The sequence below is a fragment of the Astatotilapia calliptera genome, chromosome 14 (genome assembly GCF_964374335.1).
Source record: "Astatotilapia calliptera chromosome 14, fAstCal68.1, whole genome shotgun sequence".
NCBI lineage: Eukaryota > Metazoa > Chordata > Actinopteri > Cichliformes > Cichlidae > Astatotilapia > Astatotilapia calliptera.
This window is the reverse complement of record NC_137435.1, coordinates 36,357,453-36,384,900: the sequence shown is the minus strand read 5'-3', so window position 1 is coordinate 36,384,900 and position 27,448 is coordinate 36,357,453. Positions and strand designations below refer to the sequence as shown.

Here is a 27,448-nt window from a genome sequence, read left to right as displayed (position 1 = left end):
GTTCAAGAGGAGCTTCTACCCTCAGGTGGTAGACTAACCTAAAAGTCTGTGGTTTTTGTCCTGGGGTAATACACTAAATCCTATTTCATCTAATCCATACATGGCAGAGTGGTGTGTGTGTGTTAGAAAGAATAAAACAGCTTTATAAGTATGTTTGTGAATCTGCGAATGTGTCTTGCACTAAATGGACCAATAAATTGATCAGAAAGCTCCCAGTGTAGTAGATAAAATAAAGTCCTGTATGAATGTGTGTGAATGGGTGTAATGTAGTTTGTAGTGTGTAAATGATTTATACCAGTATTAAATTATTCTGTTATTATATGTTACCTTATATATGTAATCAAAGTAGTTGAATTAGAATACTGCTGTAGATCACATTATACCCTTTAATATAGAGTGTGTGAGCTGTATGTAGTGTAGTTCTCATTATACTTTTGAGTTAACAGAACATATTCACATATTAGTTCATTAGATAAATGTGCATCACTCTGTATCCTTGATCTGCTGGGAATGTGTTACACTGTTTTCTTGACATGCTTAATTGTTGAATCATGAAGAGAAGGTTGTAAGCAGGAGACTCTGTGTCTAAAGACAGGGGAGATAGATAGACCACATTCCACACCCCCACCTTACAGAAAGCAGAGAAACAACTGCCGAGGTCATAACTTAGGCGCTGTAACAGAGAAAAATGTGATGTTTTGGCTTTTACGACTAGCTGGGGGCCACTAGAGACTATAAAAAGCTGAGCAACCTGTCACCATTTTGAGACATGTGCCTGACCCTCTGGTAGCATCTCTCCCGTCCGGACGTTGTAAAGCTCTTATTGTTGAATTGTATGGAAATAAATGATTGTTGATTGAGCATTTATACACCGAGTATTGTCCTTCCTTCAGCCCAAAGATTCAAAGAATTGGGAGATTTCAACACCAGTCTAATTTTCATCTGGGTTTCGAAACACATACACACATTTTGGGAATTTAGGTGAGTATACACATGCACAAATGCCATGTAATACTGCTAATAACTTCAGACAGGCCTTGCAAATGCACACAAAATAGTGGAAAATATAATATGTATACACAATACATTTCAGAGAATCATAACCTTTCGAATGAACTTTAAAAAAATAGACTTATCTACTTTATACATCAAAACATTATCAGATTAGTTTTAAGAAAAATGGTTAATGCACACAGCTTTGGTGAAATGGATTGGGATTTATATTTTTAGTCATACTACTTCGAGAAGCACTTTTACACTACAGCGCACGCACACACACACACACACACACACACACACACACACACACACACACAATCATTCAGTGCTTCATTATATGTGCAATCACACACTCAGCGGTTGATGCATCCAGGGGTAAGAGTAGTAAGGAAACTAATACCTTAATCTTTCAATGTATACTCATTGAAAGATTGAGATGTCATGAAAGACCTCTGCAGCCTTGTGTTTTCTGAGGTGACTGTGCTGTTTCATTTATTTTCTATGACTCACCACCAGCAGGTAGACTTGTACAAGTAGCTCCGTTGTGACATGGCTGCTGCAGACATGCATCAGGGTAGAGAATGCAACCCAGTTTCAGCTCTGTCAGTCCCACCACCTCTGCATACTGCGAACGTTTGTTCTGCAATGGGAGCTCATTGTTGTTCAGCATTACAGAGTCCAGGCAACCTTGGAATCCATAAAGCACCCGGGGGTCCTTCTGGAATTCCATGAGGCTACGAGAGTTTGGGGGCTGCACCTAAGAACAACAAGGGTTAGGAATTTTGAGTTAAAATGCTTGACATAGTCTGCAGGTACTCCTGTCAGCCTACATAGTAAAGCTTGTAAAAATAAAATGTATTTATTTTTAAAATTATCCTGTTTTCAAGAATTACCCAAATTACACGAGATGAAACGCCTGAACTATTTAAAAACTAAAAATCAGGTATATACTAATTTGTTTTTATATGTGTATTGATTATAGATAATTGAAAAACCTTCTGGGAAAAACCTGGTGTGGTTAGGAGAAACCATCCCACTTTGGACCTGATGCTCATTTCTAGAAATCTGGCCAATGTTCTTAAACCACACAAATGTGACTATCCAGAGTTTCAGCTTCAACTTCCTGTTATCCCCCCAAAACCACATCCACATCCACAAACTTTGTTTCCAAACCAACAAAAACGAACCAAAAATCAGCAAAAACCGATTTAAACATAACATAAAAACCACAAAGGATGAATAATATAATATGCACAGCTTCACCAAAGAGTAAAACAGTGCAATGTGGATTATTAAACATTACATCTCTCTTCTAAGTCCCTGTTAGTACATGAATTAATAACTGATCATCAATTCATTTACTTTGCCTTACAGAAATCTGGTTAAGGTTATGTTAGAATCAAGACCCCCAAGCAAACTAACTGTTAGAGTCCACAGGCTGAGAATGGGGATTGAAAGGTATCCAGTTTATTAATCAACCAAAGACCCAGACAGAGTTTTAATTCATTGAAAAGCCTCACGCTTAGCCTTGTCTACCACTGCTGGAAAACTCAAAAGCCAGTTTTATGTGTTGTTATCTATTGTCCAAATGGCACTCACTCAGATTTTCTATCTCAAATTTCAGTCTTTTTAACTTAGTGATCAGTTCAGATAAAATAATTGTGAGTGATTGAACATTCATGTAGTTACTAAAAAATAGTCTCAGATTTTCACAGATGATATCAAGCTATCACTTGACCAAGCTGTCTTAGCTAATTATAGGCCAATCTCCAACCTTCGAACAGTTGTAAAATAGCTAACTGATCACCACTAGAGCCATGGTTTACTTCAACATTTTCACTCAGTTTTCAAAGCTCATCAAAGTAGAGTAACAGCTTTACGACAGGTTACTGCAGTGGACTCATGTCTGTGTCTATCCTGCTAGACTTACAGCCTTCTTCCTGTTTAAAGGGAGTTTTTCCTTCCCACTCTCACCAAAGTGCTTGCTCGTAGGGGGTTGTCTGATTGTTGGTTCTTCTGAGGCCATGTCTATGCCCTGTCAACAATGACAAGCTCAGAGGGTAGCAGCTTGTTCTTTAAGGATAAACCACTTATTTTTGTTGGTAAATAGAGGGAAGACCTGACTGTGAAGCAAGCTGCTAGAGGTCTGTGGTTTTTACTGTCTTCAGATCAGTTACTATCTGTGAAACACAGCTAGCATTAACAGGTAAACGAGGTTCAGTGATTTAACATTGTAAGGGATGAGTTTCCGTTTGCCATCTGCCCTTGGTCAACATGTCTGGTGTAAAGGAGATGAAGTATGAAAAAGCTATTAATAACTCCTGTAGGCAGTTATTAACCCTAGGTACTCATGAACTGACCAGTGCTCCAAAGAAGATAGTTGTAGGTAGTCTCTGTACAAATGATGGTCCACGGCGTCGTTCAACATAGCTGTCATCAAGTGCCAAGCTGCTGAAGTTGCGATTCAGTTCAAGTGCCATTGTGTGCCAGCTCCCATCATTGATACGACGACCCGAGATGCCCAGCATGTCAGGGCTGTCATCATTTCCACCAAGGCCACAAGCCAACTGGAACCACAGCTTCCCATCCTCCAACTGCATGGAGACACACACACACACACACACACACACACACACACACACACACACACACACAGTCTTTGAAACATCAAAGCACATAAATGTAGTGTTACATAAAAAAAAAAACATTCTGCAAAAAATTTAACTGTAAGAAAAAACATAGATGTTGGTGATGACAGCTTCAAGATGCCTCCTGTATCGTGAGAAACTAATCGCATGCATTGCTCAGGTGTGATTTTGGTCCATCCTTCCACACAAATGGTCTTCAAATCCTAAACGCTCTTACTATGAGCACAAGCTTTAGGTCTTTCCATAGATTTTCAGTTGGATTCAGGCCAGATAATTGGCCAGGCCATTCTAGCAGCTTTGTTTTCTTTCTCTGAAACCAATTTTGAGTTTCTTTGGCCGTGTGTTTGGGATCATTGTCTTACTGAAGCGTCTACCATTGTCATCCTGGTACATGGCAGTAAATGTTTTTAAATTAAGAATATCCCTATACATTTTTCCATTCATCCTTTCTTCAATTATTTGAAGAGTGCCAGTACTGTTTGCTAAAAAACAGCCCCATAACATGATATTAACACCTCCAAACTTTAATGTTGATATGGTGCTTTTGATTGATGTGCAGTGCCTTTTGACCTTGTGTGTATTATGGCCTAGTGTGTATTAAGGCATTCAAAGAGTGCCATTTTGGTTTCATTGGACCAGACTGTGAAATCCTCCCAGTATTTCACAGGCTTGCCTAAATTTTGTTCAGCAAACTTTAAATGCCCTTCATTTAAAGTTTAGGCCTATAAAGTGTATGGCCTTGTTTAGAAATTCTGCTGTAATCAATTCCATCAGTATGTTTTCCAACAATAACGTGGCAAAGGTCTTAAGAGAGCTCATTGGTTTTACTCAACATTAGATGCTCTTTGTGTGAAACCTTGGTAATGAGGCACTACTTTTATAGGCCATCAATGAGGACTGAAGCTACTGATATTAATTTGCACTAAGTGGCAGGATTGTTTTCCAGTTATTGATAGATTTCAGCTACTGTCATGACCTTCCATGCATTTTAGCACCTCCCTTTTTTCATCTATTCAATACTCCTTCCCTGTGTAGTTTCTCATTATTACACAAACTAAATTTGTGAACATCTATGGTTTGACTTTGCATGTGTGGATTGGATGGGTTGTATACATAGTGACGAGAAGTAGTAATCTCATAATAATAAGGTAGTATTGATTAATGCAACATGTGAATATTCTTTTTTGAAGGTAAAACTGAAGGTAACACACTATATTTAATGGAGTGGCTTATTATCATTAAACAAGGGTGACAGTTTCTATATAATAACTTGGAATCAAAGTTGCAAAATGCAAACCTACTATTAAGAGCCTACTAGATTCTTTGTGAGAAGAGTGTCAAGCCCTTCACAGAGACGGGCCCAAATGCCAGACACAGACACACACTGAAGGCCATCACCATGGTAACTCATTGACTTCACTGCTGACAGAAGTGCAAGCCAATGAGAATGAAAGAGTTGATTCATTTGAAAGTTATCATTTCATTGGTTAATCATAATTTCCTCTCTTTCTCTGCCTTTGCTATTGGCTGAGATTTTTTATGTTACCTCACATCACATGCTTATCTCTCTTCCAGTTTAATGGTTATTCACTATATTGCTCAAAGTATTCACTCACCCATCCAAATCATAGATCCAGGTGTTTGAGTTACATTCATGGCCACAGGTGTATACAACCAAGCACCTAGGTATGCAGATTAATTGACAAATTTTTGTGAAATAATGGATCAATAGCGTGCAGAGTTTGCAAACTTTCTGCAGAGCCAATTTCTACAGTCCTCCAAACTTCTTGTGGCCTTCGGATTAGCTCAAGAACAGTGTGTCAAGATCTCCATGGGCTGCATCCAACATTACATCAGATACAGAATCGTTAACGATGCAACCACTAGACCAGGGGTGGGCAATCTCAGTCCACAAGGGCCGGTGTCCCATGTGTCCTCGAACCAACACAGCTGATTTAAATGGCTAAATTAGCTCCTCAACATGTCCTGAAGTTCTCCAGAGGCCTGGTAACGAACTAATCATGTGATTCAGGTGTGTTGACCCAAGGTGAGATCTAAAACCTGCAGGGACACCGGCCCTCGAGGACTGAGATTGCCCACCCCTGCACTAGACAGTGGAGAGGTGTTCTTTAGAGTAATGAATCACACTTCTCTGTCTGGCAATCAAATGAATGAGTTTGGATTGCCCGGAGAACCGTAATTGTCTGACTGCACTGTGGCAAGTGTAAAGTTTGGGGAGGGATTGTGGTGTGGTGTGGATGTTTTTAAGGGGTTGGGCTCAGTCACTTCGTTTTTGTGAGAACAGTTTGTCAGTGTGCAGCTATCACATTACTACTACATGTGCCCAGCTACTATATTAGGTACACCTGCATACCTTGCAAATTTATTTGGCATATCTGTGGCTGGCTGTTTTCTGTGGCTGGCTAAATGCATGATCCCTCTGTGTGCCTATTAAAATGGTTGATCACAGTTTTGTTTTGTTTTTTTCAGGTTTTGTAGCCTTTACCACTAAAATTTTAGTAGGAAGCCACATACCAAGTCCAGTACTAGCAGCAATCCCACTGCAGTTTGGACTTGACTAATCCAAATACACATGAACCACTGTTCATCTTTAATGGTAATAATGACTCATAACTTCTTAAAGTTTGCTTTAATAGGCTCTCAACATGGAATTAGAAAGAAATATCAGGTTTTGTAGTCCTGTTTCCTGGTTATTACACAGAAACTACCAAATGTTTTTATAGGTTATAGGTCACACCATTCACATATTAGTTACAATGTTACCTTCAAAATAATTCCAGGGTTATATTATAATAATAGTGTAATATGTTAAAGCATCAACCAATATTACCTTATTATTACAAAAATACTACCACAAAGCAGTATAGAAAAATTCTCTATTGTTAGCAAAATATAACTATACTATTGCTAACTGGTTTTGCCCCATACTCATGTTTTTTTCCCCACAATATTAGTTCCTATTTTGGTACAATTATTACCCAGTTACATGAATTTCAATGTAATATTACACAGCTATACCTGTGTGTCAATAATATGTATCAACGGTAGTTGGCTACTACATGGGTATTAATTTGGTAATTAAGTGGTATTAATGTGCTATTTCCATATTATTGCTTTCTTATTTCGACCTTAATTTACCACCTTATTTCTGAGTCATAATTTAAAGCCCTATCACTGAAATATCGACTTATAATATAAACTGCTCCATCATGTTTTGCTGCTTGGTTATTTCATTCATAGATGGATCAGAACTATACTAACATTCACATCAGTTGGGCTATACATTGACATTGTCGTGTTGACTGCAAACTCATGAGGATAAAATGAAGATAAAATAGTCTGTCTTTAACAGTCAGATATTGCATTGGTCTCTAATTAAAAGAATGCAACATTCCTGGTTCAAAGTTGTGTAGCAATCTGTAACCTCAGTTGAACCATTTTGTTTATAATAGAGAGAAGTAGCAGTGGAGATAAAGTTGCTGAGAGTTCTGCAATCCTATGAGCTAGCTGTCGCTCTGGATCAATTGCTAAAGTGTGGTATTAGCACCTAGTAGTCGTACAGGTAGTGCAGGGGTCTTTTGTCCTTATAGTGCGGCTCCGCGTGGTTTGGGAAAATAAATTAGAAGTATTTAGCTGAAGTGTATTTTATTTCTGTTAGTTATTTTTTTAACTTGTAGTTCTAAATTGGAAGATTGTTGTGACATTGTAATATAAAAATAAAATGATATTTTATTATTTTTTCATCGCTCAAAATAAGCGTCACACTCGCGGAAGCCGGTGTACCCGCCGAAACGCCGTGCATTTATCGAGACTTTCAACCCCAGGTAGGCCAGTTATGGATCTTCGGGTCCACATTGTCAGCAGCTATTCTCCACCGTGAGAATGTTAAAAACAAACACCGCTCACGCCTCACAGATGGCAGCTTACAGTCCTGCGTAAAGATGAAAGTACAGCCCCATTGTAAACATATCACGGCAGACCCGACGATGTTTCCATGAACATGCTTTTCAGCATCTCTTTATTGACCAATTTTCACACACTGTTGCTGTACGCATACAGCCGGCTGTAGCTTTTCAGCTCACAGCCCGACATATACCAACAACAGCATAGATAGCACAGACGTTAAGGTGGCGAGTCGTGATTGTGGGTGCTGCTCTGGTGCGTCCGCCTCCCCTGCAGCAGTGCTGCAGACCACACCCGGCCACACACATTAACCAGGTAAAATACATATTTAGGCAGGATTTTGCAAATATTTATTTTTAATTTTTTAGCAGCATAGTGCTTTTTTTCCAATTATTTTTTAAAAGTCAGGACAAGGCTCCAAAAGCCCAAAGGCGATATAAGGGTGGCGGCTCACAACAGTTTTTGTTTGCTACATGGATCATTTTAGTTCAGCTGGGTGTCTTTCCTTTTGTTAGATTTCTTTAAGAGTTCAAAATGTCTTAATTACATAAATAAAATGTAATTTTCTCTGTAGCACTTCATGGATTTCATAAGCAACACACCTTAGTTGTTTCACACAAAGCATTAAAGTAAAAAACAATATATACAGTATTATCTTAATTTTAGATGTCAAAAAGTATTTGCGGCTCCCAGTGTTTCTGTTTTGTGTGGAAACAGGGTCCAAATGGCTCTTTGGGTCTTAACGGTTGCTGACCCCTGAGGTTGTGACACCATCAGTTGGATTGACCTGCCATTAGAGGTCAAGCCACAAGCTCCTGTAACTCTTTAAGGGTGATGTTTAGATGTTTGAGATGATGCCATAACTTGTGGTGGCATTTGTGATTGATGACTGTTTAGGGTACATTCCAAAGTGGTGCTGTCACAACTTTCTGCTGCATTTCGAAGCAATGCCATGATGCAGCCTTTTGTACCATGAACTGCTACAGATGTTTAGTGATGATACCATGAGTTGCCATGGCTGTTTGGGAGTGTTTGAGGCTGAAGTCATGATCTAGTGAGTTTTCAGTGTCACTCTGTCTCTGTTAAAACAGAGACAAAGTTTCAGTTTTCAGTAGACTTAAACTGTTCGCCTCTCTTCCGAATACTTCTGAAATATTTGCGGGATGTTTTATGCAAAGTTTTCATATTATATATCCTTAAAAACAGAAGTGAAATTAGCGCTAACAAAAAAACATGCAAAAAGGAAAAAAAGAGTGTAGAGCCACTGTGACGTTGCACACCGCCATCTTCATGTATCTTATCTTACACTCTTGCTCTGCTTTTAGATTGTTTTAAATTTTCATTTATTTAATCAAATAATTAATTAATCTAATGATTTATTCTCTTCAGTTTATTTTTATCTTCTTATTATGACACGTTATTTATTTGGCTTGTCAATCACCTGTGAAACACTTTGACCTGGACTTAACTGCATGACAGGTTCTAAACACAGATAAGATTATAGCAGCTAAGGTAAACATGACAAACATACATTAAAAAATAGCTTAAATAGGTGGAATGGCGTGCTGCTCAGTAAAATAAAATACAATATGAACAGACTTTTTTAAGTTTTAAGTAAAAACAAAACTGAATTTAATACAAAAAAGTAAAATTAGTTTAAATCAATTTGAACAAAAACAAAGTGATAATATGAACAAATAAAACATAAGCATAGGAAAACTCAATTTAAAAGAGTTTACTAAATGTAGTAAGACTAGACTATTTTAACGACTCAAGAGCTCAGTAGCATAAGATTTAGGCTTCTGTTAATGATATGATATGCTATGATATGACATGATGGGTTACTTTTCAACAAATGACTATCAATAAAATGTCCTTTGCAGTGGTGGAAACACTACAGTAATATGTGTGAATGTACCTTAAGCACAGTGCAGGGCTCAGTGTGTGTGTACATGATAATTCCTTGGCTCTGCAGTGTTCTGATCCTCAGGCTCAGTTTCAACTCTGTTTGCAGCTGGCCAGAGAGTCTGTACTTGATGTAGCTGTTACCTGAGAAACTCAAAGATGAATGTCCTGCACCAAAAATAACAACAACAAATGTTAGACATTACTCTAGAGTTACATTACAGTTAGTTTTCACTTGTTGTTCTTGCATTTTTTAGTTTCATGCTGACTTTGGATTGTTTCTCTTTTGCTGACATATGTACCTGCACACTCTCCAAGTTTGCCTTGTGGACACTGGCATGCATAACGCCCTCTATTGGCCTCTATTGAAACACACTGCATGTCTGGTGGACAGGGTTGGTCCTCGCATTGTTCTGACAGGACAGAACAGCTGTCATCTGTCATACATACACACATGCACACAAAACACAGGGACAGAAAGTAAGAAACTATTGAGAAATGATCCCAATGAAACACAGTAAGAAACAATAGAAGAAACAAAGACAGCAAGGGGAGTTTAGCAAGTACCCAACTCACTCCACTTAACCTAAGCTGCAGTGCAACTGGATAAAATTACTTTAATTTACTTTACCAGTCACAAAGTGCTATACACAAAAAAGGTATCTTACATGTAGTCTAAGGCAAGACTGCAAAGAAAAACAATTCTGATTTACCATTGCATGTACAGCGTGAGGTCCGGTGAAAGCGAGGTGAGACAAAGCTGACCCGTGGGTTACTATATGTAGCGAGATTGTGTGAATCCAAGACAATGCTCTGTTCGCACTGAGCCCCACGACAGTCTAATCCAGAACAGTTCTTATCCAGGATAGCTGATACTCTAAGCACTTCCTCCAGGTTTCGCCGTGATGCACTTAGTTTTTGGGTGAGGTAGGCTGCCTTATAGTATCCACCACCTGCTTTTTCCATGGTGATGAGCATATCCAGCTGTTGCGTCCCTCCAACTGGCTGCAAACTTAGCAAATGCAGTGAGTCCTGCTGTTGAGTAGCAGCACACTGCTGGAGCACATTTAACATGCTTTTCAAGTACAACGCCACAAAGTCTTGTGGTGCCACTCTCTCAAAACGCACTGTCACTGCTTCACGCAACATGTCTGGTGTTGCCTGCTCCACATGCACACTTACGGGTACAGGAACAGCAAAGCGGCCATCACTGACACTAGCATTAAGAAAGTACCTGCCTGCATCCAAACCACCCAGGGCTATGATCTTTCCATCATGAGGACTAATCTTAAAGAGACTACGTTGAGCTGAAGGAGCGTGACCAAAAGTCAAAACATCATAAGGGTCAGCATCGGTGGCATGTAGCTGACCAATCACACCACCAGGAAATTCATCCTCCATAGTAACAATATGAATGTCCAGTGGTACTGCTACTGGTCGATGGAGGCTCTCCTCAATCACCCTGATTGTGAGTATGGAGGAGGATGACAAAGGAGGCTTCCCCGAATCTGTCACCTGCAGGAAAAGTCAGATCAGAAGTCAGAAGTAGAAAAACAACCAATGAAAAATATTAAAAGTATAAACTAGATTAAAAGATATTTGAAATATGCAACCTTTCTTTTACTTTAGCTTTTTTAAATGAGGATATTTCAAAAATATATTTTTTGACATTTCTACCTTTTTAACAATAGCAGTAGACATATAGACAAAAGGCAGAAAAGGCTATCAAAATAATTCACCACTAGAATGTACCTCAGCCAACAGGCTCTAACATTTTAAATACCATTTCGACAAACATGAATATATACCATTTTAATTGCTGCTTTAATTTTTTTTTTTTAGCAAGGTACAACATTTTTTTAAACTGAAGAATGTAGAACTTGCTGAGCAGCAGGCATTGTGGCCAAATTGTGACACAGCAATGGTAGATACATGCTTCGCTAAAGTTTGCTGAACTTAAAACCAGTGTTGGGCAAGTTACTTTGAAAAAGTAATTAATTACAGTTACTAGTTACTTCTTCAAAAAAAGTAACTGAGTTACAATATTCTAAAAGTAATTAATTACTTGAAAATAACTATTGCGTTACTTTAAATAAAATGTTTAACCCTCTGGGGTCCAGGGTATAATTGCCCATTTTTAACTGCTTTTGATTTTCCCTCTACATTTCACCTTTAAAAGCTTTGCCTTGTTTGGTATCATCCTTTTCAGCACGACCTAACGTGTCTGAATTTACAGTTATGTTTTCATTTTGACATGCTGTACTAACACAATTGATCTAAAATCAGACAAAAAACATAAAATCCGAGTAGAAAAAGTTATATATTTTTTTCTCATAATTTTATTGAGAGACAAGTGTACAGTGGTTTACAATGACAATACAATCTGTTCCCCTCACATATTTTTTAGTTTTTCTTACATGAACAGATACGATAACACACACACACACAGGCACACCCACACACACGCTTAAATAAACAAACAAAACAAAACCTAATAAGAAACCCAAAACAAACACAAACAACAAACCCCAAAACACACACACACACAAAAAAAGGGGGGGGGGGGGGGAAGAGATATGATATTAATCAGCTGGTAGAGCGTGTAATGACTTGCAATAGTCTACGAAGGGGCCCCAGATACGATAAAATTCTCTGTATTTGCCCTTCGCCACAAGGCCTATCTTTTGCAATTTAAGAAATGACATCACATCTCTAAACCAAAAAGAAACTGAAGGTGGCTTTGAAGATTTCCAAAGGAGTAAGATGCAACGTCTAGCCAAAAGTGATGTAAAGGCTAAAATTTTGAAGTGTGTAGGGTCGGTTAGACCAGTGTTGACTGGAAGCCCAAAAACAGCTAGAAAAGGGTCCATGCAGATTTGGGTCCCAAGAGCCTTGGAAAGAATAACTGAATACCGACTCCAGAAGCCATGGAGTCTTGGGCACAGAAAGAACATATGGCCTAGGTCACATGGGGTGGCATGACATCTCTCACACTGATCCATCACTTGTGGGTAAATCTCAGACAGACGAGACTTTGAATAGTAAACCCTGTACAACACCTTGAACTGGATAAGTTGTAACCTGGCACAGGACGTACTATAACGGACATTGGATACTGCCTTCTCCCATTGCTGATCCGAAAAAATTACTCCTAACTCCCGCTCCCAAGCCCCCCTAATTTTAGCAACTGAATGGACATTTAAATCCATAAGTTGTTTATATATTAAAGATATAATTGACTTCTTATTGGGTTTAAGGGATAAGAATTCCTCCCACGGTTGGACATTTGGAAGAAGAGGGTAGGAGGGGAAGAGAGCAGAAGTGCAATGCCGTGCCTGAAAATAACGGAATAGATTGGTAGCCGGAAGATTTGTTTCTGAACACAGGTCTAAAAAAGTTAAGAAAGTACCATCTTTATAGAGATCCTTAAACGTATTAATACCATGACGCTTCCACTGTACATAGGTACCATCAATGAGGCCAGGAGTAAACAGATGGTTCTGCGTGATGGGCATGTGTACTGACGCAGAGATGTACTTAAAATGACTCCTGAATTGTGACCAGACCCTTAGACTAGACTGTACCACGGGATTTTGGGTGAAATGAGAAGGCTTAAGTGGTAGTGGAGAGAACAATAAAGCTTCTAAGGATGAGGAAGTGCACGACAGGCGTTCCAGTTTGCACCACAGCAGTTCTTGAGATTCAAGCCAATGGGTCAATTTGTGAACATGAGAGGACCAATAGTAAAATAAAAAGTTAGGCAAGGCAAGACCACCATCAAATGTCAGTCTCTGTAATAATGATTTCCTCACCCTGGGGTGTTTCCCTCCCCACAAAAACGATGTAACTAGCTGGTCTAACTTTTTGAAAAAAGCTTTAGGTAAAAATATAGGAATACTCTGAAATAACAATCGAGGCAAAATGTTCATCTTTACAGCATTGATCCGACCAATTAGGGACAAAGGTAGCGATTTCCATCTCTGAAAATCCGATTGAATTTGAGTCATTAAAGGGGAGAAATTGGAAGAGTACAGAGAAGACAAAGTACGAGTCACGTTAACTCCCAAATACTTAAAGCCGGCAGGGCTAAGTCTAAAAGGAATGTCAGATTGTTTAAGTGTAAGACTCAAAGAATTTATGGGGAAACATTCACTTTTAAGAAGATTTATTTTGTAACCTGACAGAGAGCCGAACTTGTTTAATAGAGACACAATCGATGGTATGCTAGATAAGGGATCAGAAACATATAGAAGCAGGTCATCTGCATATAAAGACAATTTTACGTCAAGGCCTGACTGGGAAATACCACGAAAATGAGGAAGAGCCTTCAAAGCTATAGATAGGGGTTCAATTACAATAGCAAAAAGTAGGGGGGACAGGGGGCAACCCTGTCTCGTGCCGCATGACAATGAGAAGTAGCCAGAGGAAACACCATTCGTATAGACACTGGCTTGGGGTGCCTTGTACAACAGTCGAATCCATGAAATGAATCTGTCCTTGAAACCAAATCTTTGCAAGACCGCAAAGAGAAAGCTCCACTCCACACGATCGAAAGCTTTCTCAGCATCAAGTGAGATAACTACTTCTGAATTAGTGGTCGAGTGTTGGGAAAGAATGACATTCAAAAGCGTGCGGACATTAAAGAACAGCTGGCGGCCTTTAATAAAGCCATTCTGTTCATCTGAAATAATAGTAGGAAGAACCTTTTCAAGGCGAATTGCTAAAATTTTAGCCAAGACTTTAACATCAACATTCAGCAGTGAAATAGGCCTATACGAGGTGCAAGACGTAGGATCCTTACCCTTCTTTAAGAGAACAGTAATTAGTGCTTGAGACAATGTAGGGGGCAATAGACCACGTTCAAAAGATTCATTATACACTGAAAGAAGTAGTGGGGCTAACTTGTCTACAAATGTTTTTAATAATTCAACTGAAAACCCATCAGGTCCTGGTGCCTTACTATTGTGCATGGTCTTGATTGCATGCACAATTTCATCCAACCTAAAAGGGGCATCTAATTGTTCAGCTATAACAGGATCGACAGTGGGCATTATAAGACCGTTAAAAAAGGAATCCATCTCAGAGCCGTCAGCAGCAGATTCAGATTCATATAGGGAGGAATAATACGTCTTAAACACCTCGTTGACTTCCTTTGAATCAGAGACCAAGTTGCCTGCCGCATCTTTAATGTGAGAAATTAATCGAGAAGAGGCCTGACGTTTTAACTGATGGGCCAAAAGCCTTCTGGGCTTATCACCATGTTCATAATAAGTCGCACGCGCACGAAGTAAGAGACGTTCAGCATCTGCCGTAGAAAGTAAATCAAATTCGGTCTGCAAGTCAAGTCGTCTTTTATGCAAATCAGGAGTGGGACTGTCAACAACCTGTCTATCTATGTCACAAGTCAAGTCAAGTGGCTTTGTGGCTTTTAGTGGAATGGGCAGAGAAAGAAATTATTTGCCCACGCACATATGCCTTAAGAGATTCCCAAAGTAATGACCTCGTAACAGTATCGCTGTCGTTAAACACCATAAATTCATCAATTGCGGATTTGATAAAGGTAACAAACCCCTCATCCGAAAGCAACAAAGAGTTAAATCTCCAGGGTGAGGAAAAAGAGGACTGGGCTATGAGCTTGATGTCAACGGTAAGTGGTGCGTGATCGGAAATGACAATAGGATGATATGTAGATGACAGTACTTTTGGAATAAGGGAACCGTCCACAAAAAAATAATCAATCCGCGAAAAGGACTGATGTACCTGAGAAACGAAAGAGTACGCTCTGGTAGTAGGGTTAGAAAACCTCCAGGGATCTACAAAACCATTCTGAGACATAAACTCTGAAATAGACTTGGACATAGAGGATTGGGTCAGGGTCCGAGGATTCGAGCGATCTAAGGCAGGATCAATAACACAGTTTAAGTCACCACCCAATATCAAAAGATGAGTATCAAGGGAAGGGAGACTACTCAAAAGTGCATCTGTAAAACCTGGATTATCAAAATTTGGCGCATACACATTGACTAAGAGGACGGGTACATTGTACATGGTGCCTACAACAACCAAATATCTCCCGTTTTTGTCAGCTTTAATCTCAGAGGCTGTAAACTGTACCCTTCTGTTTATTAAGATCGCCACCCCCCTGGCTTTTGAATTAAACATTGAATGGAAAGTATGACCTACCCATGGGCACCTGAGCCTAAGATGATCCCGATTTCGCAAATGGGTCTCTTGCAAAAACATTACATCACTCTTTAAACGTTTAAGATGCGAGAATATTTTAGATCGTTTAATTGGGCTATTCATACCTTTGACATTCCAAGTTAAAAATCTAATACCACAATTGCCTAAGGACTGACCTGAAGTACTGGTCATTGCAGAAAGATAAAAGAGAAAATACTTATTTCTTCACCCCCAAAGAAAGAACAAGTGGGAAAAACACACTCACACAAACACACAAACGCAAACCCACAACAACAGAAGTACAGCTTCAGAATAAAAATAATAATAACACGTCAAACACACCCTCCCGCCTCCCCCCTGCACAGCAAAAGCCCCCATCCCCAAACGATGGAGACGGCAGTGCACGCTCCCACCCGGAGCAATCTAAACAAAAACGCTCCCGACTACGAAACGAACCGTGTCAAACCAAAGCTCCAACAGAGTCATTTCTCAATAGATTAAAAGGCACAAATAAAATAAAAATAACCCAATTATATTTTACTATTAGACAGGTAAAACAAAACAAGTGTTTGGCAGAGTAACAAACTTAGCTTACCACAATGATGTTTGGATTTGGATCATGCGCTATTTCAAACAAACAAACATTGTCCCGCTATATTTTTTATCACGTGGTTATTGTCTTAATATATTCCTTGGCCTCATCTGGCGAGACGAAGTCGCGCTGCATTCCTTGATAAGTGGAATCTTGCCGGATAGAGGATCCCAAATCGGACTCCCTGGATGCCGCGAAGCTGGCGACGGACCTCATTGAAAGCCGCACGGGCCCGCGCTGTCTTAGCGGTGTGGTCGGGGAACACAGAAATGGTCATATTATTTATCTGCACCCTCTGCAGCTCCCTGGCCTTCTGGAGAATCCTAGCACAGTCCGCGTAATAGTGCAGCTTCACAACCATAGCACGGGGGCGTTCACCGGTGTTAGGTTTGGGGGCCAAAGTTCGGTGGACTCTGTCTACAAGCGGCTCCTTCCCAAGCTGAAATGCCTCCATCAACAGCACGGACACATCTGTAGCGGACAGGACGTTCTCCTCTGGCACGCCAACAATGCGTATATTATTGCGGCGAGACCTGGACTCCAAATCCTCGCATTTATTCTCCAATTTGGCCAACTCCTTTGACATCGCATCCACTTTGGCTTGGAGGTGGACAATATCATCCGTGCATGTGGAGAGAGACTGTTCCATCTCCGTAACTGTGCTCCTGAGGCCAGCGAATTCCTGCCGCATGGTAGTTATATCTGAGGAAAGGTCCGTTTTTAGTTGCTGTATGTCGGACCTGATAGACGTGAGATTCTCCGCAAACGCTGCCGTCAGTTCCTTTTTAAACAGTGCTGAAATTTCTTCACGAAGTTCAGAGGAGTTCAGCCTTCGTGAATTTTTCCGTATCGACGAGCGGCGTGTCGGGTGACCCAGGCAGTGGCGAAGTTTTACCACGAGGCGGGGATGCAGTTTTAGCAGCAGGCCGCAAGTTCTGCTGAGAGGTGCTTGCGCTCTTATTAACCTTACGCGACATTGTAAACACAAAAAGCAAAAACAGTCTTGTCTCGGAACTATACAAAAAGAAAAAACCCGTCAAAATGTGCCTGGAAATGCTAGATAATAACTAGACTCTGCAGGAGCTACGCTCGGTGCGACCTACGCCATAGTCACCTAAACCGGAAGTCCCGAAAAAGTTATATTTTTACTGTAACAACAACAAACATGTTTAATGAACCATATTTCATAACTTTAAATGCAAATATAAATTGCCAATTTTAAAATCATATGCACACATTTTGCAAACAACAAAGCTATTTGCAGGCATTTACCTTTTACCCCTTTTTTAAATAACCACTTCAAACTATTTACATAACCATCAGCTGTTCTGCATTCAATAAGATGCCACACAAATTATTTCTGTCCACTATAAAGGAGAACATCACAGCCTGATACCTGCAGGTCTGACAGCAGCAGGTGTATCACTCCTATTCTCTACCTGGAGACAGCAGTCGCCTCAATGTTCTGACACACAACACAAAACTATCCACAACACTACACACTAACTACAAAAGACAACACATTAACTACACACTCCAAACATGCTAAATGTTACAAATTTCTCACATCTCAAAACTCGCACTCTCTCTTTTTCTGCTTTCTTTCTCTCTCTCTTTCTCGCCGTCACTCCTAAAACTTCCCCCTCTTCCTAAACAGCCAAATGTCATGTTGCCATATCAGGGCTCGCAAAATTTCAAAATCCCTGGTAGCCCTTCGAATAAAAAAGATAGCAATTTTTTGATTGATGTTTTGTTTGGTTCTAATGGGGGCCTTTCTTAAAATTACTGGTCCCAGTAACAAAGGCGCTTGTCGACTCTGAAATCGAGGGAAAACCAACAACACACCCGGCAGAACATTATGTTATTTACACGGGTGCATATAAGTGGTCCGCATGTGCGCATTCGCTGTCAAAATAAAAGACGCGCACCAGATAAGAAGTTGCAACGCAAGTTTGCGTCCATATAAAAGGCAGTGTTTTTGTCCGCTAGAGTGGGATTTTCATGGCACATTCGGCACCAAATCTCTGTGCATTCATCATTTGTTTGAAGCCAGCTCACCTCCTGCAACCACTTTTCCGAGAATACGCGCTTCTTTTGTGGTTCGGACTCCTTCTGACATTTCTTTGGAGGTGGAGGAACACCAAAGTAATTGCTTAAAGGAGCTTGCTTCTTCGACATCTTTAAGAGTTCTAAACAAATGTCTGTCCTCCTCCAGAAAATCCTATGTACGCAAATATGCGTTGCAACTTCTTATCTTGTGCACGTTTTTTATTTTGACAGCGAATGCGCACCTGCGGACCACTTACTGTATGTGCACCCCTGGTTATATAGCTCGTCATATTGCAGCCACAGAAATTCATTTGTCCATGAAACCATAAAGCTGCACTTTCTTTTTGCCTTATAGTCTGATTTGTCATAACTTTTCCGTTTTGTGGTAATCTTTTCTTTGGCTGTCACTTCTTCACCCTGACCTGTCTTATTTGGCTCAGCAGAACTAAAATATATATCCTGCTGCTTTTACACACGCACTCACATAACGCTCAGCGATTCTCTGCACGATCAACCTCTCACATGTTTAAGCTTGCTGCGGGAGATTTCACTTGTCATGTTTAGTAGTTAGTAAGCTAACGATTAATAAGACGATGTCAGAGGAATTGGTGCACAAATTATCATCACTCACCAATCAGTGCTGTCACTCTCTATACACAGTTCGCGCGATTGCAAAGTGAAAGCAAAAAACAAGCACAAATTCAAACGTGATTTCAATATGTCACATATTGACAGTGGCTCACCGATGCCAATGATATAATTACCCAGCTACATTTCCGAAAGAATGCAAAAGCATTGACATATATTTTTCCTTCCTATGATAGCCCGACGGGCAGGGCAGAGATAGATTTTGGTAGCCCGACTGGAAAAATCGCTATCCCCGGGACGTCGGGCTAGCGATTTTGTGAGCCCTGCATATCATTTTTGATTGGTCGGCATGGTGCATTTTTCCACCAAGACCAAAGGGCTTGCGCTGTCCTTAGACGTTAAACGTGACAAAATTATTCAGGAAAAAACGCTGTGTATATATTGTTTATCATGACTCTGGTTTTACGTGGCCTATCAATGCAATTTAAAAACTGGTATATATCACCTTGTTGCTTTGTCATCTTGAAGTAGTCATGTGATTGGCTTACCATGACTACTTTATTCTTCCTCAGTCAAACAGCAGCACTCATGCAATTGTTTTGTCCCCTTAGTTCCAGGTGTTGTGCCAAAAAGTGATTGTTGAGCAGACAGTGATTGCCATCTGCGGGAGCACTCGCAGCTGCTTAAATCTGTAGCGTACAGATTACTTACGTAGACAGCTACTTCCGTGCAACTGATATAAGGTGCGGTAAGCTGAACAGAGCTTCAACCGTCTGTTTGCTGAAAAATAGTAACGCGACCGCACCTTATTTTCTTCTTCGTAACGGTAACGGCGTTGTAACGATAGAAATTGTAATAGTTAGATTATTCATTACTGAAAAACGCGGTTTTTCAGTAATTACAGTAATTGTAACGCTGTTATTTCCATCACTGCTTAAAACTTAAAACACTATCTTTTACAATAGTATGACAGTAGAGAAGAATGACTGAAAAAACTTTGTGTGGTGTAAACAACAATTTGACTCTACCTGTATCTGAATTACATATTCTGTTGCCAGGTCCCTTCTGAATACTTGATTGGCTACTAGTGTCCCATCTTTTTCCAATACAAACTCCCTCCCTTCATTTCCCAATAAGATACGGAAGTCGAAGGGTGGGCCATTTTGAGAGGAGTCCTCATCAATGACTGACAACTGCAGGATACTGGTACCAATTGGCTTGTTTTCCTGGTCAAGGGAAGCCAAGACGATGAATCATTATATGCATTTCACGTTCAGTCATAATTCCTAAACTGAATTTAAATCTTATTAAAATTAAAATTAAATGAAAAATACACATCTGAAAAAGAATCTACAGGAGTGTAATCAACATTCCGGCAGAATAAAACAAATGTATAGTCTTTTAATAGACTATTTCAGGTTCAAGGGTCATTCATAATGTCATTCTTCATGAGAAACATGACAAAATAAAATGAAGTAGGTATCTGTGCTCATAACAGTTATAAATAGAGATGAGAATTTTTTTTATATGCTTGGCCTGTGTTGCAATATCAGATTTCACAGCAACTGTAAGCTTTCCTTTTTTTCACTGACTAATTTTTAGAGATGCTGATATAGGGAAGGGGACAGGCGTACTTAAAGCACTGACTTAGGAATTTAAGTACTATAGTTCACCTGAATTATTACATGATATTGTTATATTTGGGTTCAACTGAAGATTGTGAGGATTATTAAGATTACCTGTATGACAGCAGAGAGGTTGGCCGGTGAAAAGGTGGGTGGATTATCATTGATGTCAGAAATGTCTATGTTTACCATCACAGTGGAGGACATGGCAGGGGTTCCACTATCCAAAGCTCTTATGGCAAGTGAGTAGCTGGGAACCTACAAGGAAAGAGACAACAGAAGATATCCAGACAAATCAGGAATGAAGCATTGGCGCCTAATGGTGAAGCCAGAAAATCTACTTTTGTAGCAGCACAGTGAAGTTTTCATTTTTCATTCAGCTAGTTTCAAATTCCCAAACTTTCAATGGAATTCAAATCTGGCCTTTTCTTCTTGACTATAAGTGTCTTTTCCTCTACTTTTTGAGCCATGCCTAGGTATAACTACATTCAGGCACATGAGCAGATTTGGACACATTCACAGATTTCACACCAAAAGAAAATCTATTATTCAACATTTTTTTTAATATGAATTTATTTATTTGTACTCGATCAGGAAATCACTCAACCCATTTTTGGCTGGACTTGAAGGTGCTCATTTTTATCCCCACTGCTTCATACTCAGCTAAAAACTGTTCCCGTGCAAGCTCGATGAAGCCAACAGAACACATAATCTACAAAAACCAATAATGAAATAAAAATAATGAAAAACAAAATTCCACTATAGAAGGTGTGACTATTGGATTGAGTAGATCCTGAACGTGTTCGTTCCACCACCTGACTAAATCCCCTGTCGAGGTCAGCACCGCTGTACACAGTGTGTTTAGAATACTGCTTCCCCCTTCTGAGTTGTCAGACGATTTGCTAGAACCGCTTTGAAGGCAACCAAGAGTCTCCAAACTCCTGCCACACCAGAGTTTTTCCATCAGCCACTAGCACAGCTGCACTCCCCTGAGTCTGCCAGTACCTGTCTGCTGCCTCTGAAGTCCCACAGGCCTGCTAAGACTCCTTCATGATTAGACTCCTTCAGGACTGGCGGCTCCCTTCATCTCCGGTATCCACCAGTGACTAAGCTGAGTGCAGCTGTGCTGGTTCTGGGATTAACACAATTAACCTTGCAGTAGCAGCCAGTTGAGCTGTGGAAAATGGTCATTAGCCTTGTCCATAGCCTCCTTCGGAGTGTAGTCAAAGCTCTGTTGGAGCCAATCGCCTCCTCACAGCGAAATAAATAGTATTGAGCAATCCTGTTATTTTTCCCCAATTTTATAGGCTCCAAACGGTTGTACGAATCAACAATTTCAGTTTCAATAAGAGATTACAGGATGGCCCCAACCTCAGCAACAGGACCACTCTCAGCATTGACCGAGTGCGTTTACTTTTGGAACGGTGCCTTCATTTCGCCCAGGCAGCTCTGAACCCCACATCCAGAACTTTTTGAAATTTGTTGAGAAGGTGAGAGATGTCATTATGGAGGCAGATGAAACCATAGTCTTATACAATGTTACATCTCTCTTCACTTGCATCCCAGTCACCAAAGCGGGATAACCCCAACCTCAGCAACAGGACCACTCTCAGAGCCAACCAAGTGTGTTTGAACTGTGTGTTTATTCCACCTATTTCACATACAAGGGTCAGTACTACAGGCAGAAACATGGGCGTGCCATGGGCTCCCCAGTTTCACCCATCGTGGTTAATTTGTACATGGAAGAAGTGGAAAAGAGGGCTTTGCTACCCTGGAACACCACCAAGTCATTGGTTCAGGTATGTGGATGACACCTGGGTGAAAATCAAATCTCATGATGTTCCAGAATTTACAGATCACATTAACTCGGTGGACCAACATATCAAATTCACCAGGGAGGATATGAAAAGTGGCAGGCTAGCCTTCTTAGACTGTGAGATTTCCATCAGTAATGGGGGACATCTAAAAGCTAATGTGTACCGGAAACTTACGCATATGGATCAGTATTTAAGGTTTGACTCTCATCATCCACTGGAGCATAAACTGGGTGTCATCAGGACGCTACAACACAGAGCGTAAACATAGTTATCCCAACTGGACTTTTGTCAAAGCTGGGAAGGCACCAAAAGAAAGCTCCAGCCGAGAAGGACAACCGCTGACTAAGCAAAAACCTGTAGTGATCCCGTATGTGTCGGAACAATTGCATTTTTTCTAAGCACCATGTCTCTGTGGCTTTTAAACCCCAAAACACGCTTCGCCAAAAATTGGTCCATCCCAAGGATCGGGTCCCTCGACACAAACAGAGTAACATAGTGTACACTGTTAAGTGCCAGGAGGATTGCCAGGATTTATACATAGGGGAAACCAAACAACCTCTGGCGAAGCGGATGGCACAACACAGAAGAGCTGCCTCGTCAGGCCAGGACTCTGCAGTAGGTCCTGACTCTCCCAGGACCTACAGGCCAGTGGAGTGGACACTCTTTCAATGATGAGGATGTATACATCCTGGACAGGGACGAACGCTGGTTTGAGAGCGGAGTCAAGGAGGCCATTTACATGAAAAGGGAAAGACCATCGCTGAATCGAGGAGGGGGCCTAAGGGTACATCTTTCACCATCTTACAATGCTGTGTTTGCAGCCATTCCCCAACTCTCTGTGAATGGTACTCGTAGCCATTGATCAGTGGTTGTTGATCAATGGTCATGAGAATTTGCATAATTATGATGAAGGTGACCTCCCAGCCCATTGTTCCTTCAGTGGGCTGGTTTCAGTCATTATGCAAATGTACTATTTATAACACTGGGGAAACCTGCAGTCAGCTGAGACTGAAGAAGTCACTTGGATGAGTGACGAAACGTTTCTCCCACTGAAAACGCTACGTCCAGATGAACAGAATCAACTTTTGGAGACTTTCTTAAGTGTCTGCAACTGTGACTGTTACAAGATCCTGTTCAGGGAGGTAGCTGTGCTCTGTTCTTAGAGCCACTAGCCTTTATCCTATATTCTTCCAGTATTGCTCTGTCTCCAGCCTTGAGGTTCTTCTCATATTGTTGTCCTACCACAGAGTACACCTTGGATGGTTCAGTAGTGTACAGCTGATTTATTCCCTTGCCTTCTATCTCTCTGGTATACCTCTTCAAGTGGCTGCCCAATGCTGTGAGTGTTTGCTTGGCAGTGTCCAAGGCCTCAGGTATAGAAAGCTTGCTGTACATCTTAGGTATGACTTTCTTCATCACAGCTTTCTGCAGCTCCGATTATTGATTAACTTCCTTCCATACTGCTTTGATCTTTGCCACTAGTACTCCATGGGTGTACTGCTTCTTCTGGCTGATCATTTTATAGCCAAGCATCTCACGATCACTGCTGCCGTAGTGTCGTAGTGTTGGTTTTCGATGATCGTCACAACAGGGATTGTAAGTAATGCTGCATTCATGTCTTCTACTAGAACTTCAAAGGGTACTTCATGTTGGGGGCAGGAATAGCTCAGTAGGTAGCGTGGTCGCCTCATAGTCGGAAGGTCAGAGGTTCGAATCCACTGAACGGCTACCCTGAGGTACCCCTGAGTAGGGTATCATCCTTACACACTGCTCCCCGGGCACCTGATTAGTGGCTGCCCACTGCTTCACTGAATAAATGGGTTAAATGCAGAGAGAGTAATTTCCCCACAGGGATCAATAAAGTATACATTATTATTATGTTGTCTTGGAAAACGGCCACGGAGGTTCCAGGTTCAACTCCCAGGCTGTAGGAGATTTAGGGTAGGTGAATGACCTGAACCTGTTTTTCAGCAGGTTTGACCAGACACTCATCCCTCCTCCAGCCCAATCACTTCTTCTGCAAATGCCCTATTTTTGACCAGTGCCTGCTTTTCTTCCATGACTGCACACCTCTCAGTCCTCAACTTCAAAATACTCACAGCTCCCCTACCACTATCCTTTCAACACTTCATGTAAGGAACAAGCTGGAGAAGACCAAATGGTAAATGGCCTGTATTTGTATAGCGCTTTTCTAGTCCCTAAGGACCCCAAAGCGCTTTACACAACCAGTCATCCACCCATTCACACACACATTCACACACTGGTGATGGCAAGCTACATTGTAGCCACAGCCACCCTGGGGTGCACTGACAGAGGCGAGGCTGCCAGACACAGGCGCCATCGGGCCTATAGGCAACGGATGAAGTGTCTTGCCCAAGGACACAACGACCGAGACTGTCCAAGCCAGGGCTCGAACCGGCCTTCCGATTACAAGGTGAACTCCCAACTCTTGAGCCACGATCGCCCTAATCAAGATGCGAAATGCTGCAGGTCCGAATCACATCAGCCCCAGGCTCCTGAGGTACTGCATAGACCAACTGTGTGGCATCATGGGATACATTTTCAAAATTAGCCTGAAGCTAGGGTAAGTACCACGGGTGTGAAAGACCTGTGTGGTACAGCCTAGCATCGGGGTGGATGATGCCATCATCTATCTCCTGCACTGAGCTTTGACCCACCTGGAGAAGACTGGAAGCACTGTGAGGACACCATCCAGCATGGACTTCTGAGGGACATACTGGGGCTGTCAGGAGCAGACCACTTACTGTCCCAGTTGATACTGGACTCACTGGCTGCCCACAGTATGTGAGGACACAGGGCTGTATCTCTGACAGCCTGGTCTGCAGTACGGGGTGCCCTGCAAAGAACTGTGCTAGCATGATTCCTGTTCACTCTCTACACTCCAGACTTCTCCATCAACCGTCTAGGCTGCCATCTAAAAAAGTTCCCTGAGGACTCATCACAGATGAGTCAAGCAGTGTACAGACAGTGGATTCAGGATTTTGTGGACAGGTGCCGGCGGAACCATCTCCTGATCAATGCGAGGAAAATCAAGGAGCTAGTAGTAAATTTCCACAGAGGCAGACCCTGATGCCCCCTTGACTCAGTGTAGGTTGTAGGAGACGAAAGAAGTTACTGTTGGAGCATTTCAATGATCACAAAAAAGACAGGAAAAACTAGAGGCTGCATGTAGAAGGACATATCCATAGACTTTTAACTGTACATTGCAGCAAGAAGTAAGATTCAATTATTTAATTTCAATTATATATACATTGGGGCAAAAAAGTATTTAGTCAGCCACCAATTGTGCAAGTTCCCCCACTTAAAATGATGACAGAGGTCAGTAATTTGCACCAGAGGTACACTTCAACTGTGAGAGACAGAATGTGAAAAAAAAAATCCATGAATTCACATGGTAGGATTTGTAAAGAATTTATTCGTAAATTAGGGTGGAAAATAAGTATTTGGTCACCTCAAACAAGGAAAATCTCTGGCTCTCACAGACCTGTAACGTCTTCTGTAAGAAGCTTTTCTGTCCCCCACTCGTTACCTGTATGAATGGCATCTGTTTGAACTCATCATCTGTATAAAAGACACCTGTCCACAGCCTCAAACAGTCAGACTCCAAACTCCGCCATGGCCAAGACCAAAGAGCTTTCGAAGGACACCAGGAAAAGTATTGTAGACCTGCACCAGACTGGGAAGAGTGAATCTACAATAGGCAAGCAGCTTGGTGTGAAAAAAATCAATTGTGGGACCAATCATCAGAAAATGGAAGACATACAAGACCACTGATAATCTCCCTCGATCTGGGGCTCCACGCAAGATCTCATCCCGTGGGGTCAAAATGATCATGAGAACGGTGAGCAAAGATCCCAGAACCACACGGGGGGACCTGGTGAATGACCTGCAGAGAGCTGGGACCAAAGTAACAAAGGTCACCATCAGTAACACACTACAACGGCAGGGAATCAAATCCCGCAGTGCCAGACGTGTTCCGCTGCTGAAGCCAGTGCATGTCCAGGCCCGTCTGAAGTTTGCCAGAGAGCACATGGATGATAAGGCAGAGGATTGGGAGAATGTCATGTGGTCAGATGAAACCAAAGTAGAACTTTTTGGTATAAACTCAACTCGTCGTGTTTGGAGGAAGAAGAATACTGAGTTGCATCCCAAGAACACCATACCTACTGTGAAGCATGGGGGTGGAAACATCATGCTATGGGGCTGTTTTTCTGCCAAGGGAACAGGACGACTGATCCGTGTTAAGGACAGAATGAATGGGGCCATGTATCGTGAGATTTTGAGCCAAAACCTCCTTCCATCAGTGAGAACTTTGAAGATGAAACGAGGCTGGGTCTTCCAACATGACAATGATCCAAAACACACCGCCCGGGCAACAAAGGAGTGGCTCCGTAAGAAGCATTTGAAAGTCCTGGAGTGGCCTAGCCAGTCTCCAGACCTCAACCCCATAGAAAATCTGTGGCGGGAGTTGAAAGTCCGTGTTGCTCGGCGACAGCCCCAAAACATCACTGCTCTCGAGAAGATCTGCATGGAGGAATGGGCCAAAATACCAGCTACTGTGTGTGCAAACCTGGTAAAGACCTATAGTAAACGTTTGACCTCTGTTATTGCTATCAAAGGTTATGTTACAAAGTATCGAGTTGTATTTTTGTTATTGACCAAATACTTATTTTCCACCCTGATTTTGTCACGGTTCTGGGTCCATTGGACCCAGTATTCTGAGTTTATTGTGTTTTGATTTAAGTTTGCATCAGGGATTGTGTTCTTGTTCTCTTGTCGTGTTGTGGTGATGATTATGTCTATTATTAGAGTTCCATGTTTCTGTTTATCTGGGTTTAAGATGTGGGTTTAGTTTCATATGTCATTTCCTGTCTGTCTCTCGATGTCGAGCCTGCGTGTGATGTTTTATTGTGAAGGTCTGCGTCTCATGTGAGTGTGTTCAGTTTTACCCCGGTCTCATCTTACTGATTGTTCCCAGCTGTGTCCACCACCTGTGTGTAATTCCCATGTTTCTCTGTGTGTATTTAAGTCGTGTCCTCCGTCATTGTAGTTGCTGGTCCGTCTGTGTATCTACCATGTCGCACCCGTGTGTTCTCC

The 27,448-nt window shown here is 41.3% G+C and overlaps 1 protein-coding gene across 1 annotated transcript in view; it reads right to left on the bottom strand.

The window, feature by feature from the left end:
- fat3a (FAT atypical cadherin 3a) overlaps nucleotides 1–27,448 on the bottom strand; it is a 170,098-nt gene that overhangs the window by 12,631 nt on the left and 130,019 nt on the right. The window contains exons 18-24 of the mRNA XM_026192655.2: nucleotides 20,628–20,771; nucleotides 19,917–20,114; nucleotides 10,190–10,991; nucleotides 9,779–9,913; nucleotides 9,490–9,644; nucleotides 3,360–3,593; nucleotides 1,510–1,756 (exon numbers count right to left, since the gene is read on the bottom strand). Of these exons, the coding sequence (XP_026048440.2) occupies nucleotides 1,510–1,756; nucleotides 3,360–3,593; nucleotides 9,490–9,644; nucleotides 9,779–9,913; nucleotides 10,190–10,991; nucleotides 19,917–20,114; nucleotides 20,628–20,771 (1,915 nt within the window). The remainder of the gene's footprint in view (nucleotides 1–1,509; nucleotides 1,757–3,359; nucleotides 3,594–9,489; nucleotides 9,645–9,778; nucleotides 9,914–10,189; nucleotides 10,992–19,916; nucleotides 20,115–20,627; nucleotides 20,772–27,448) is intronic.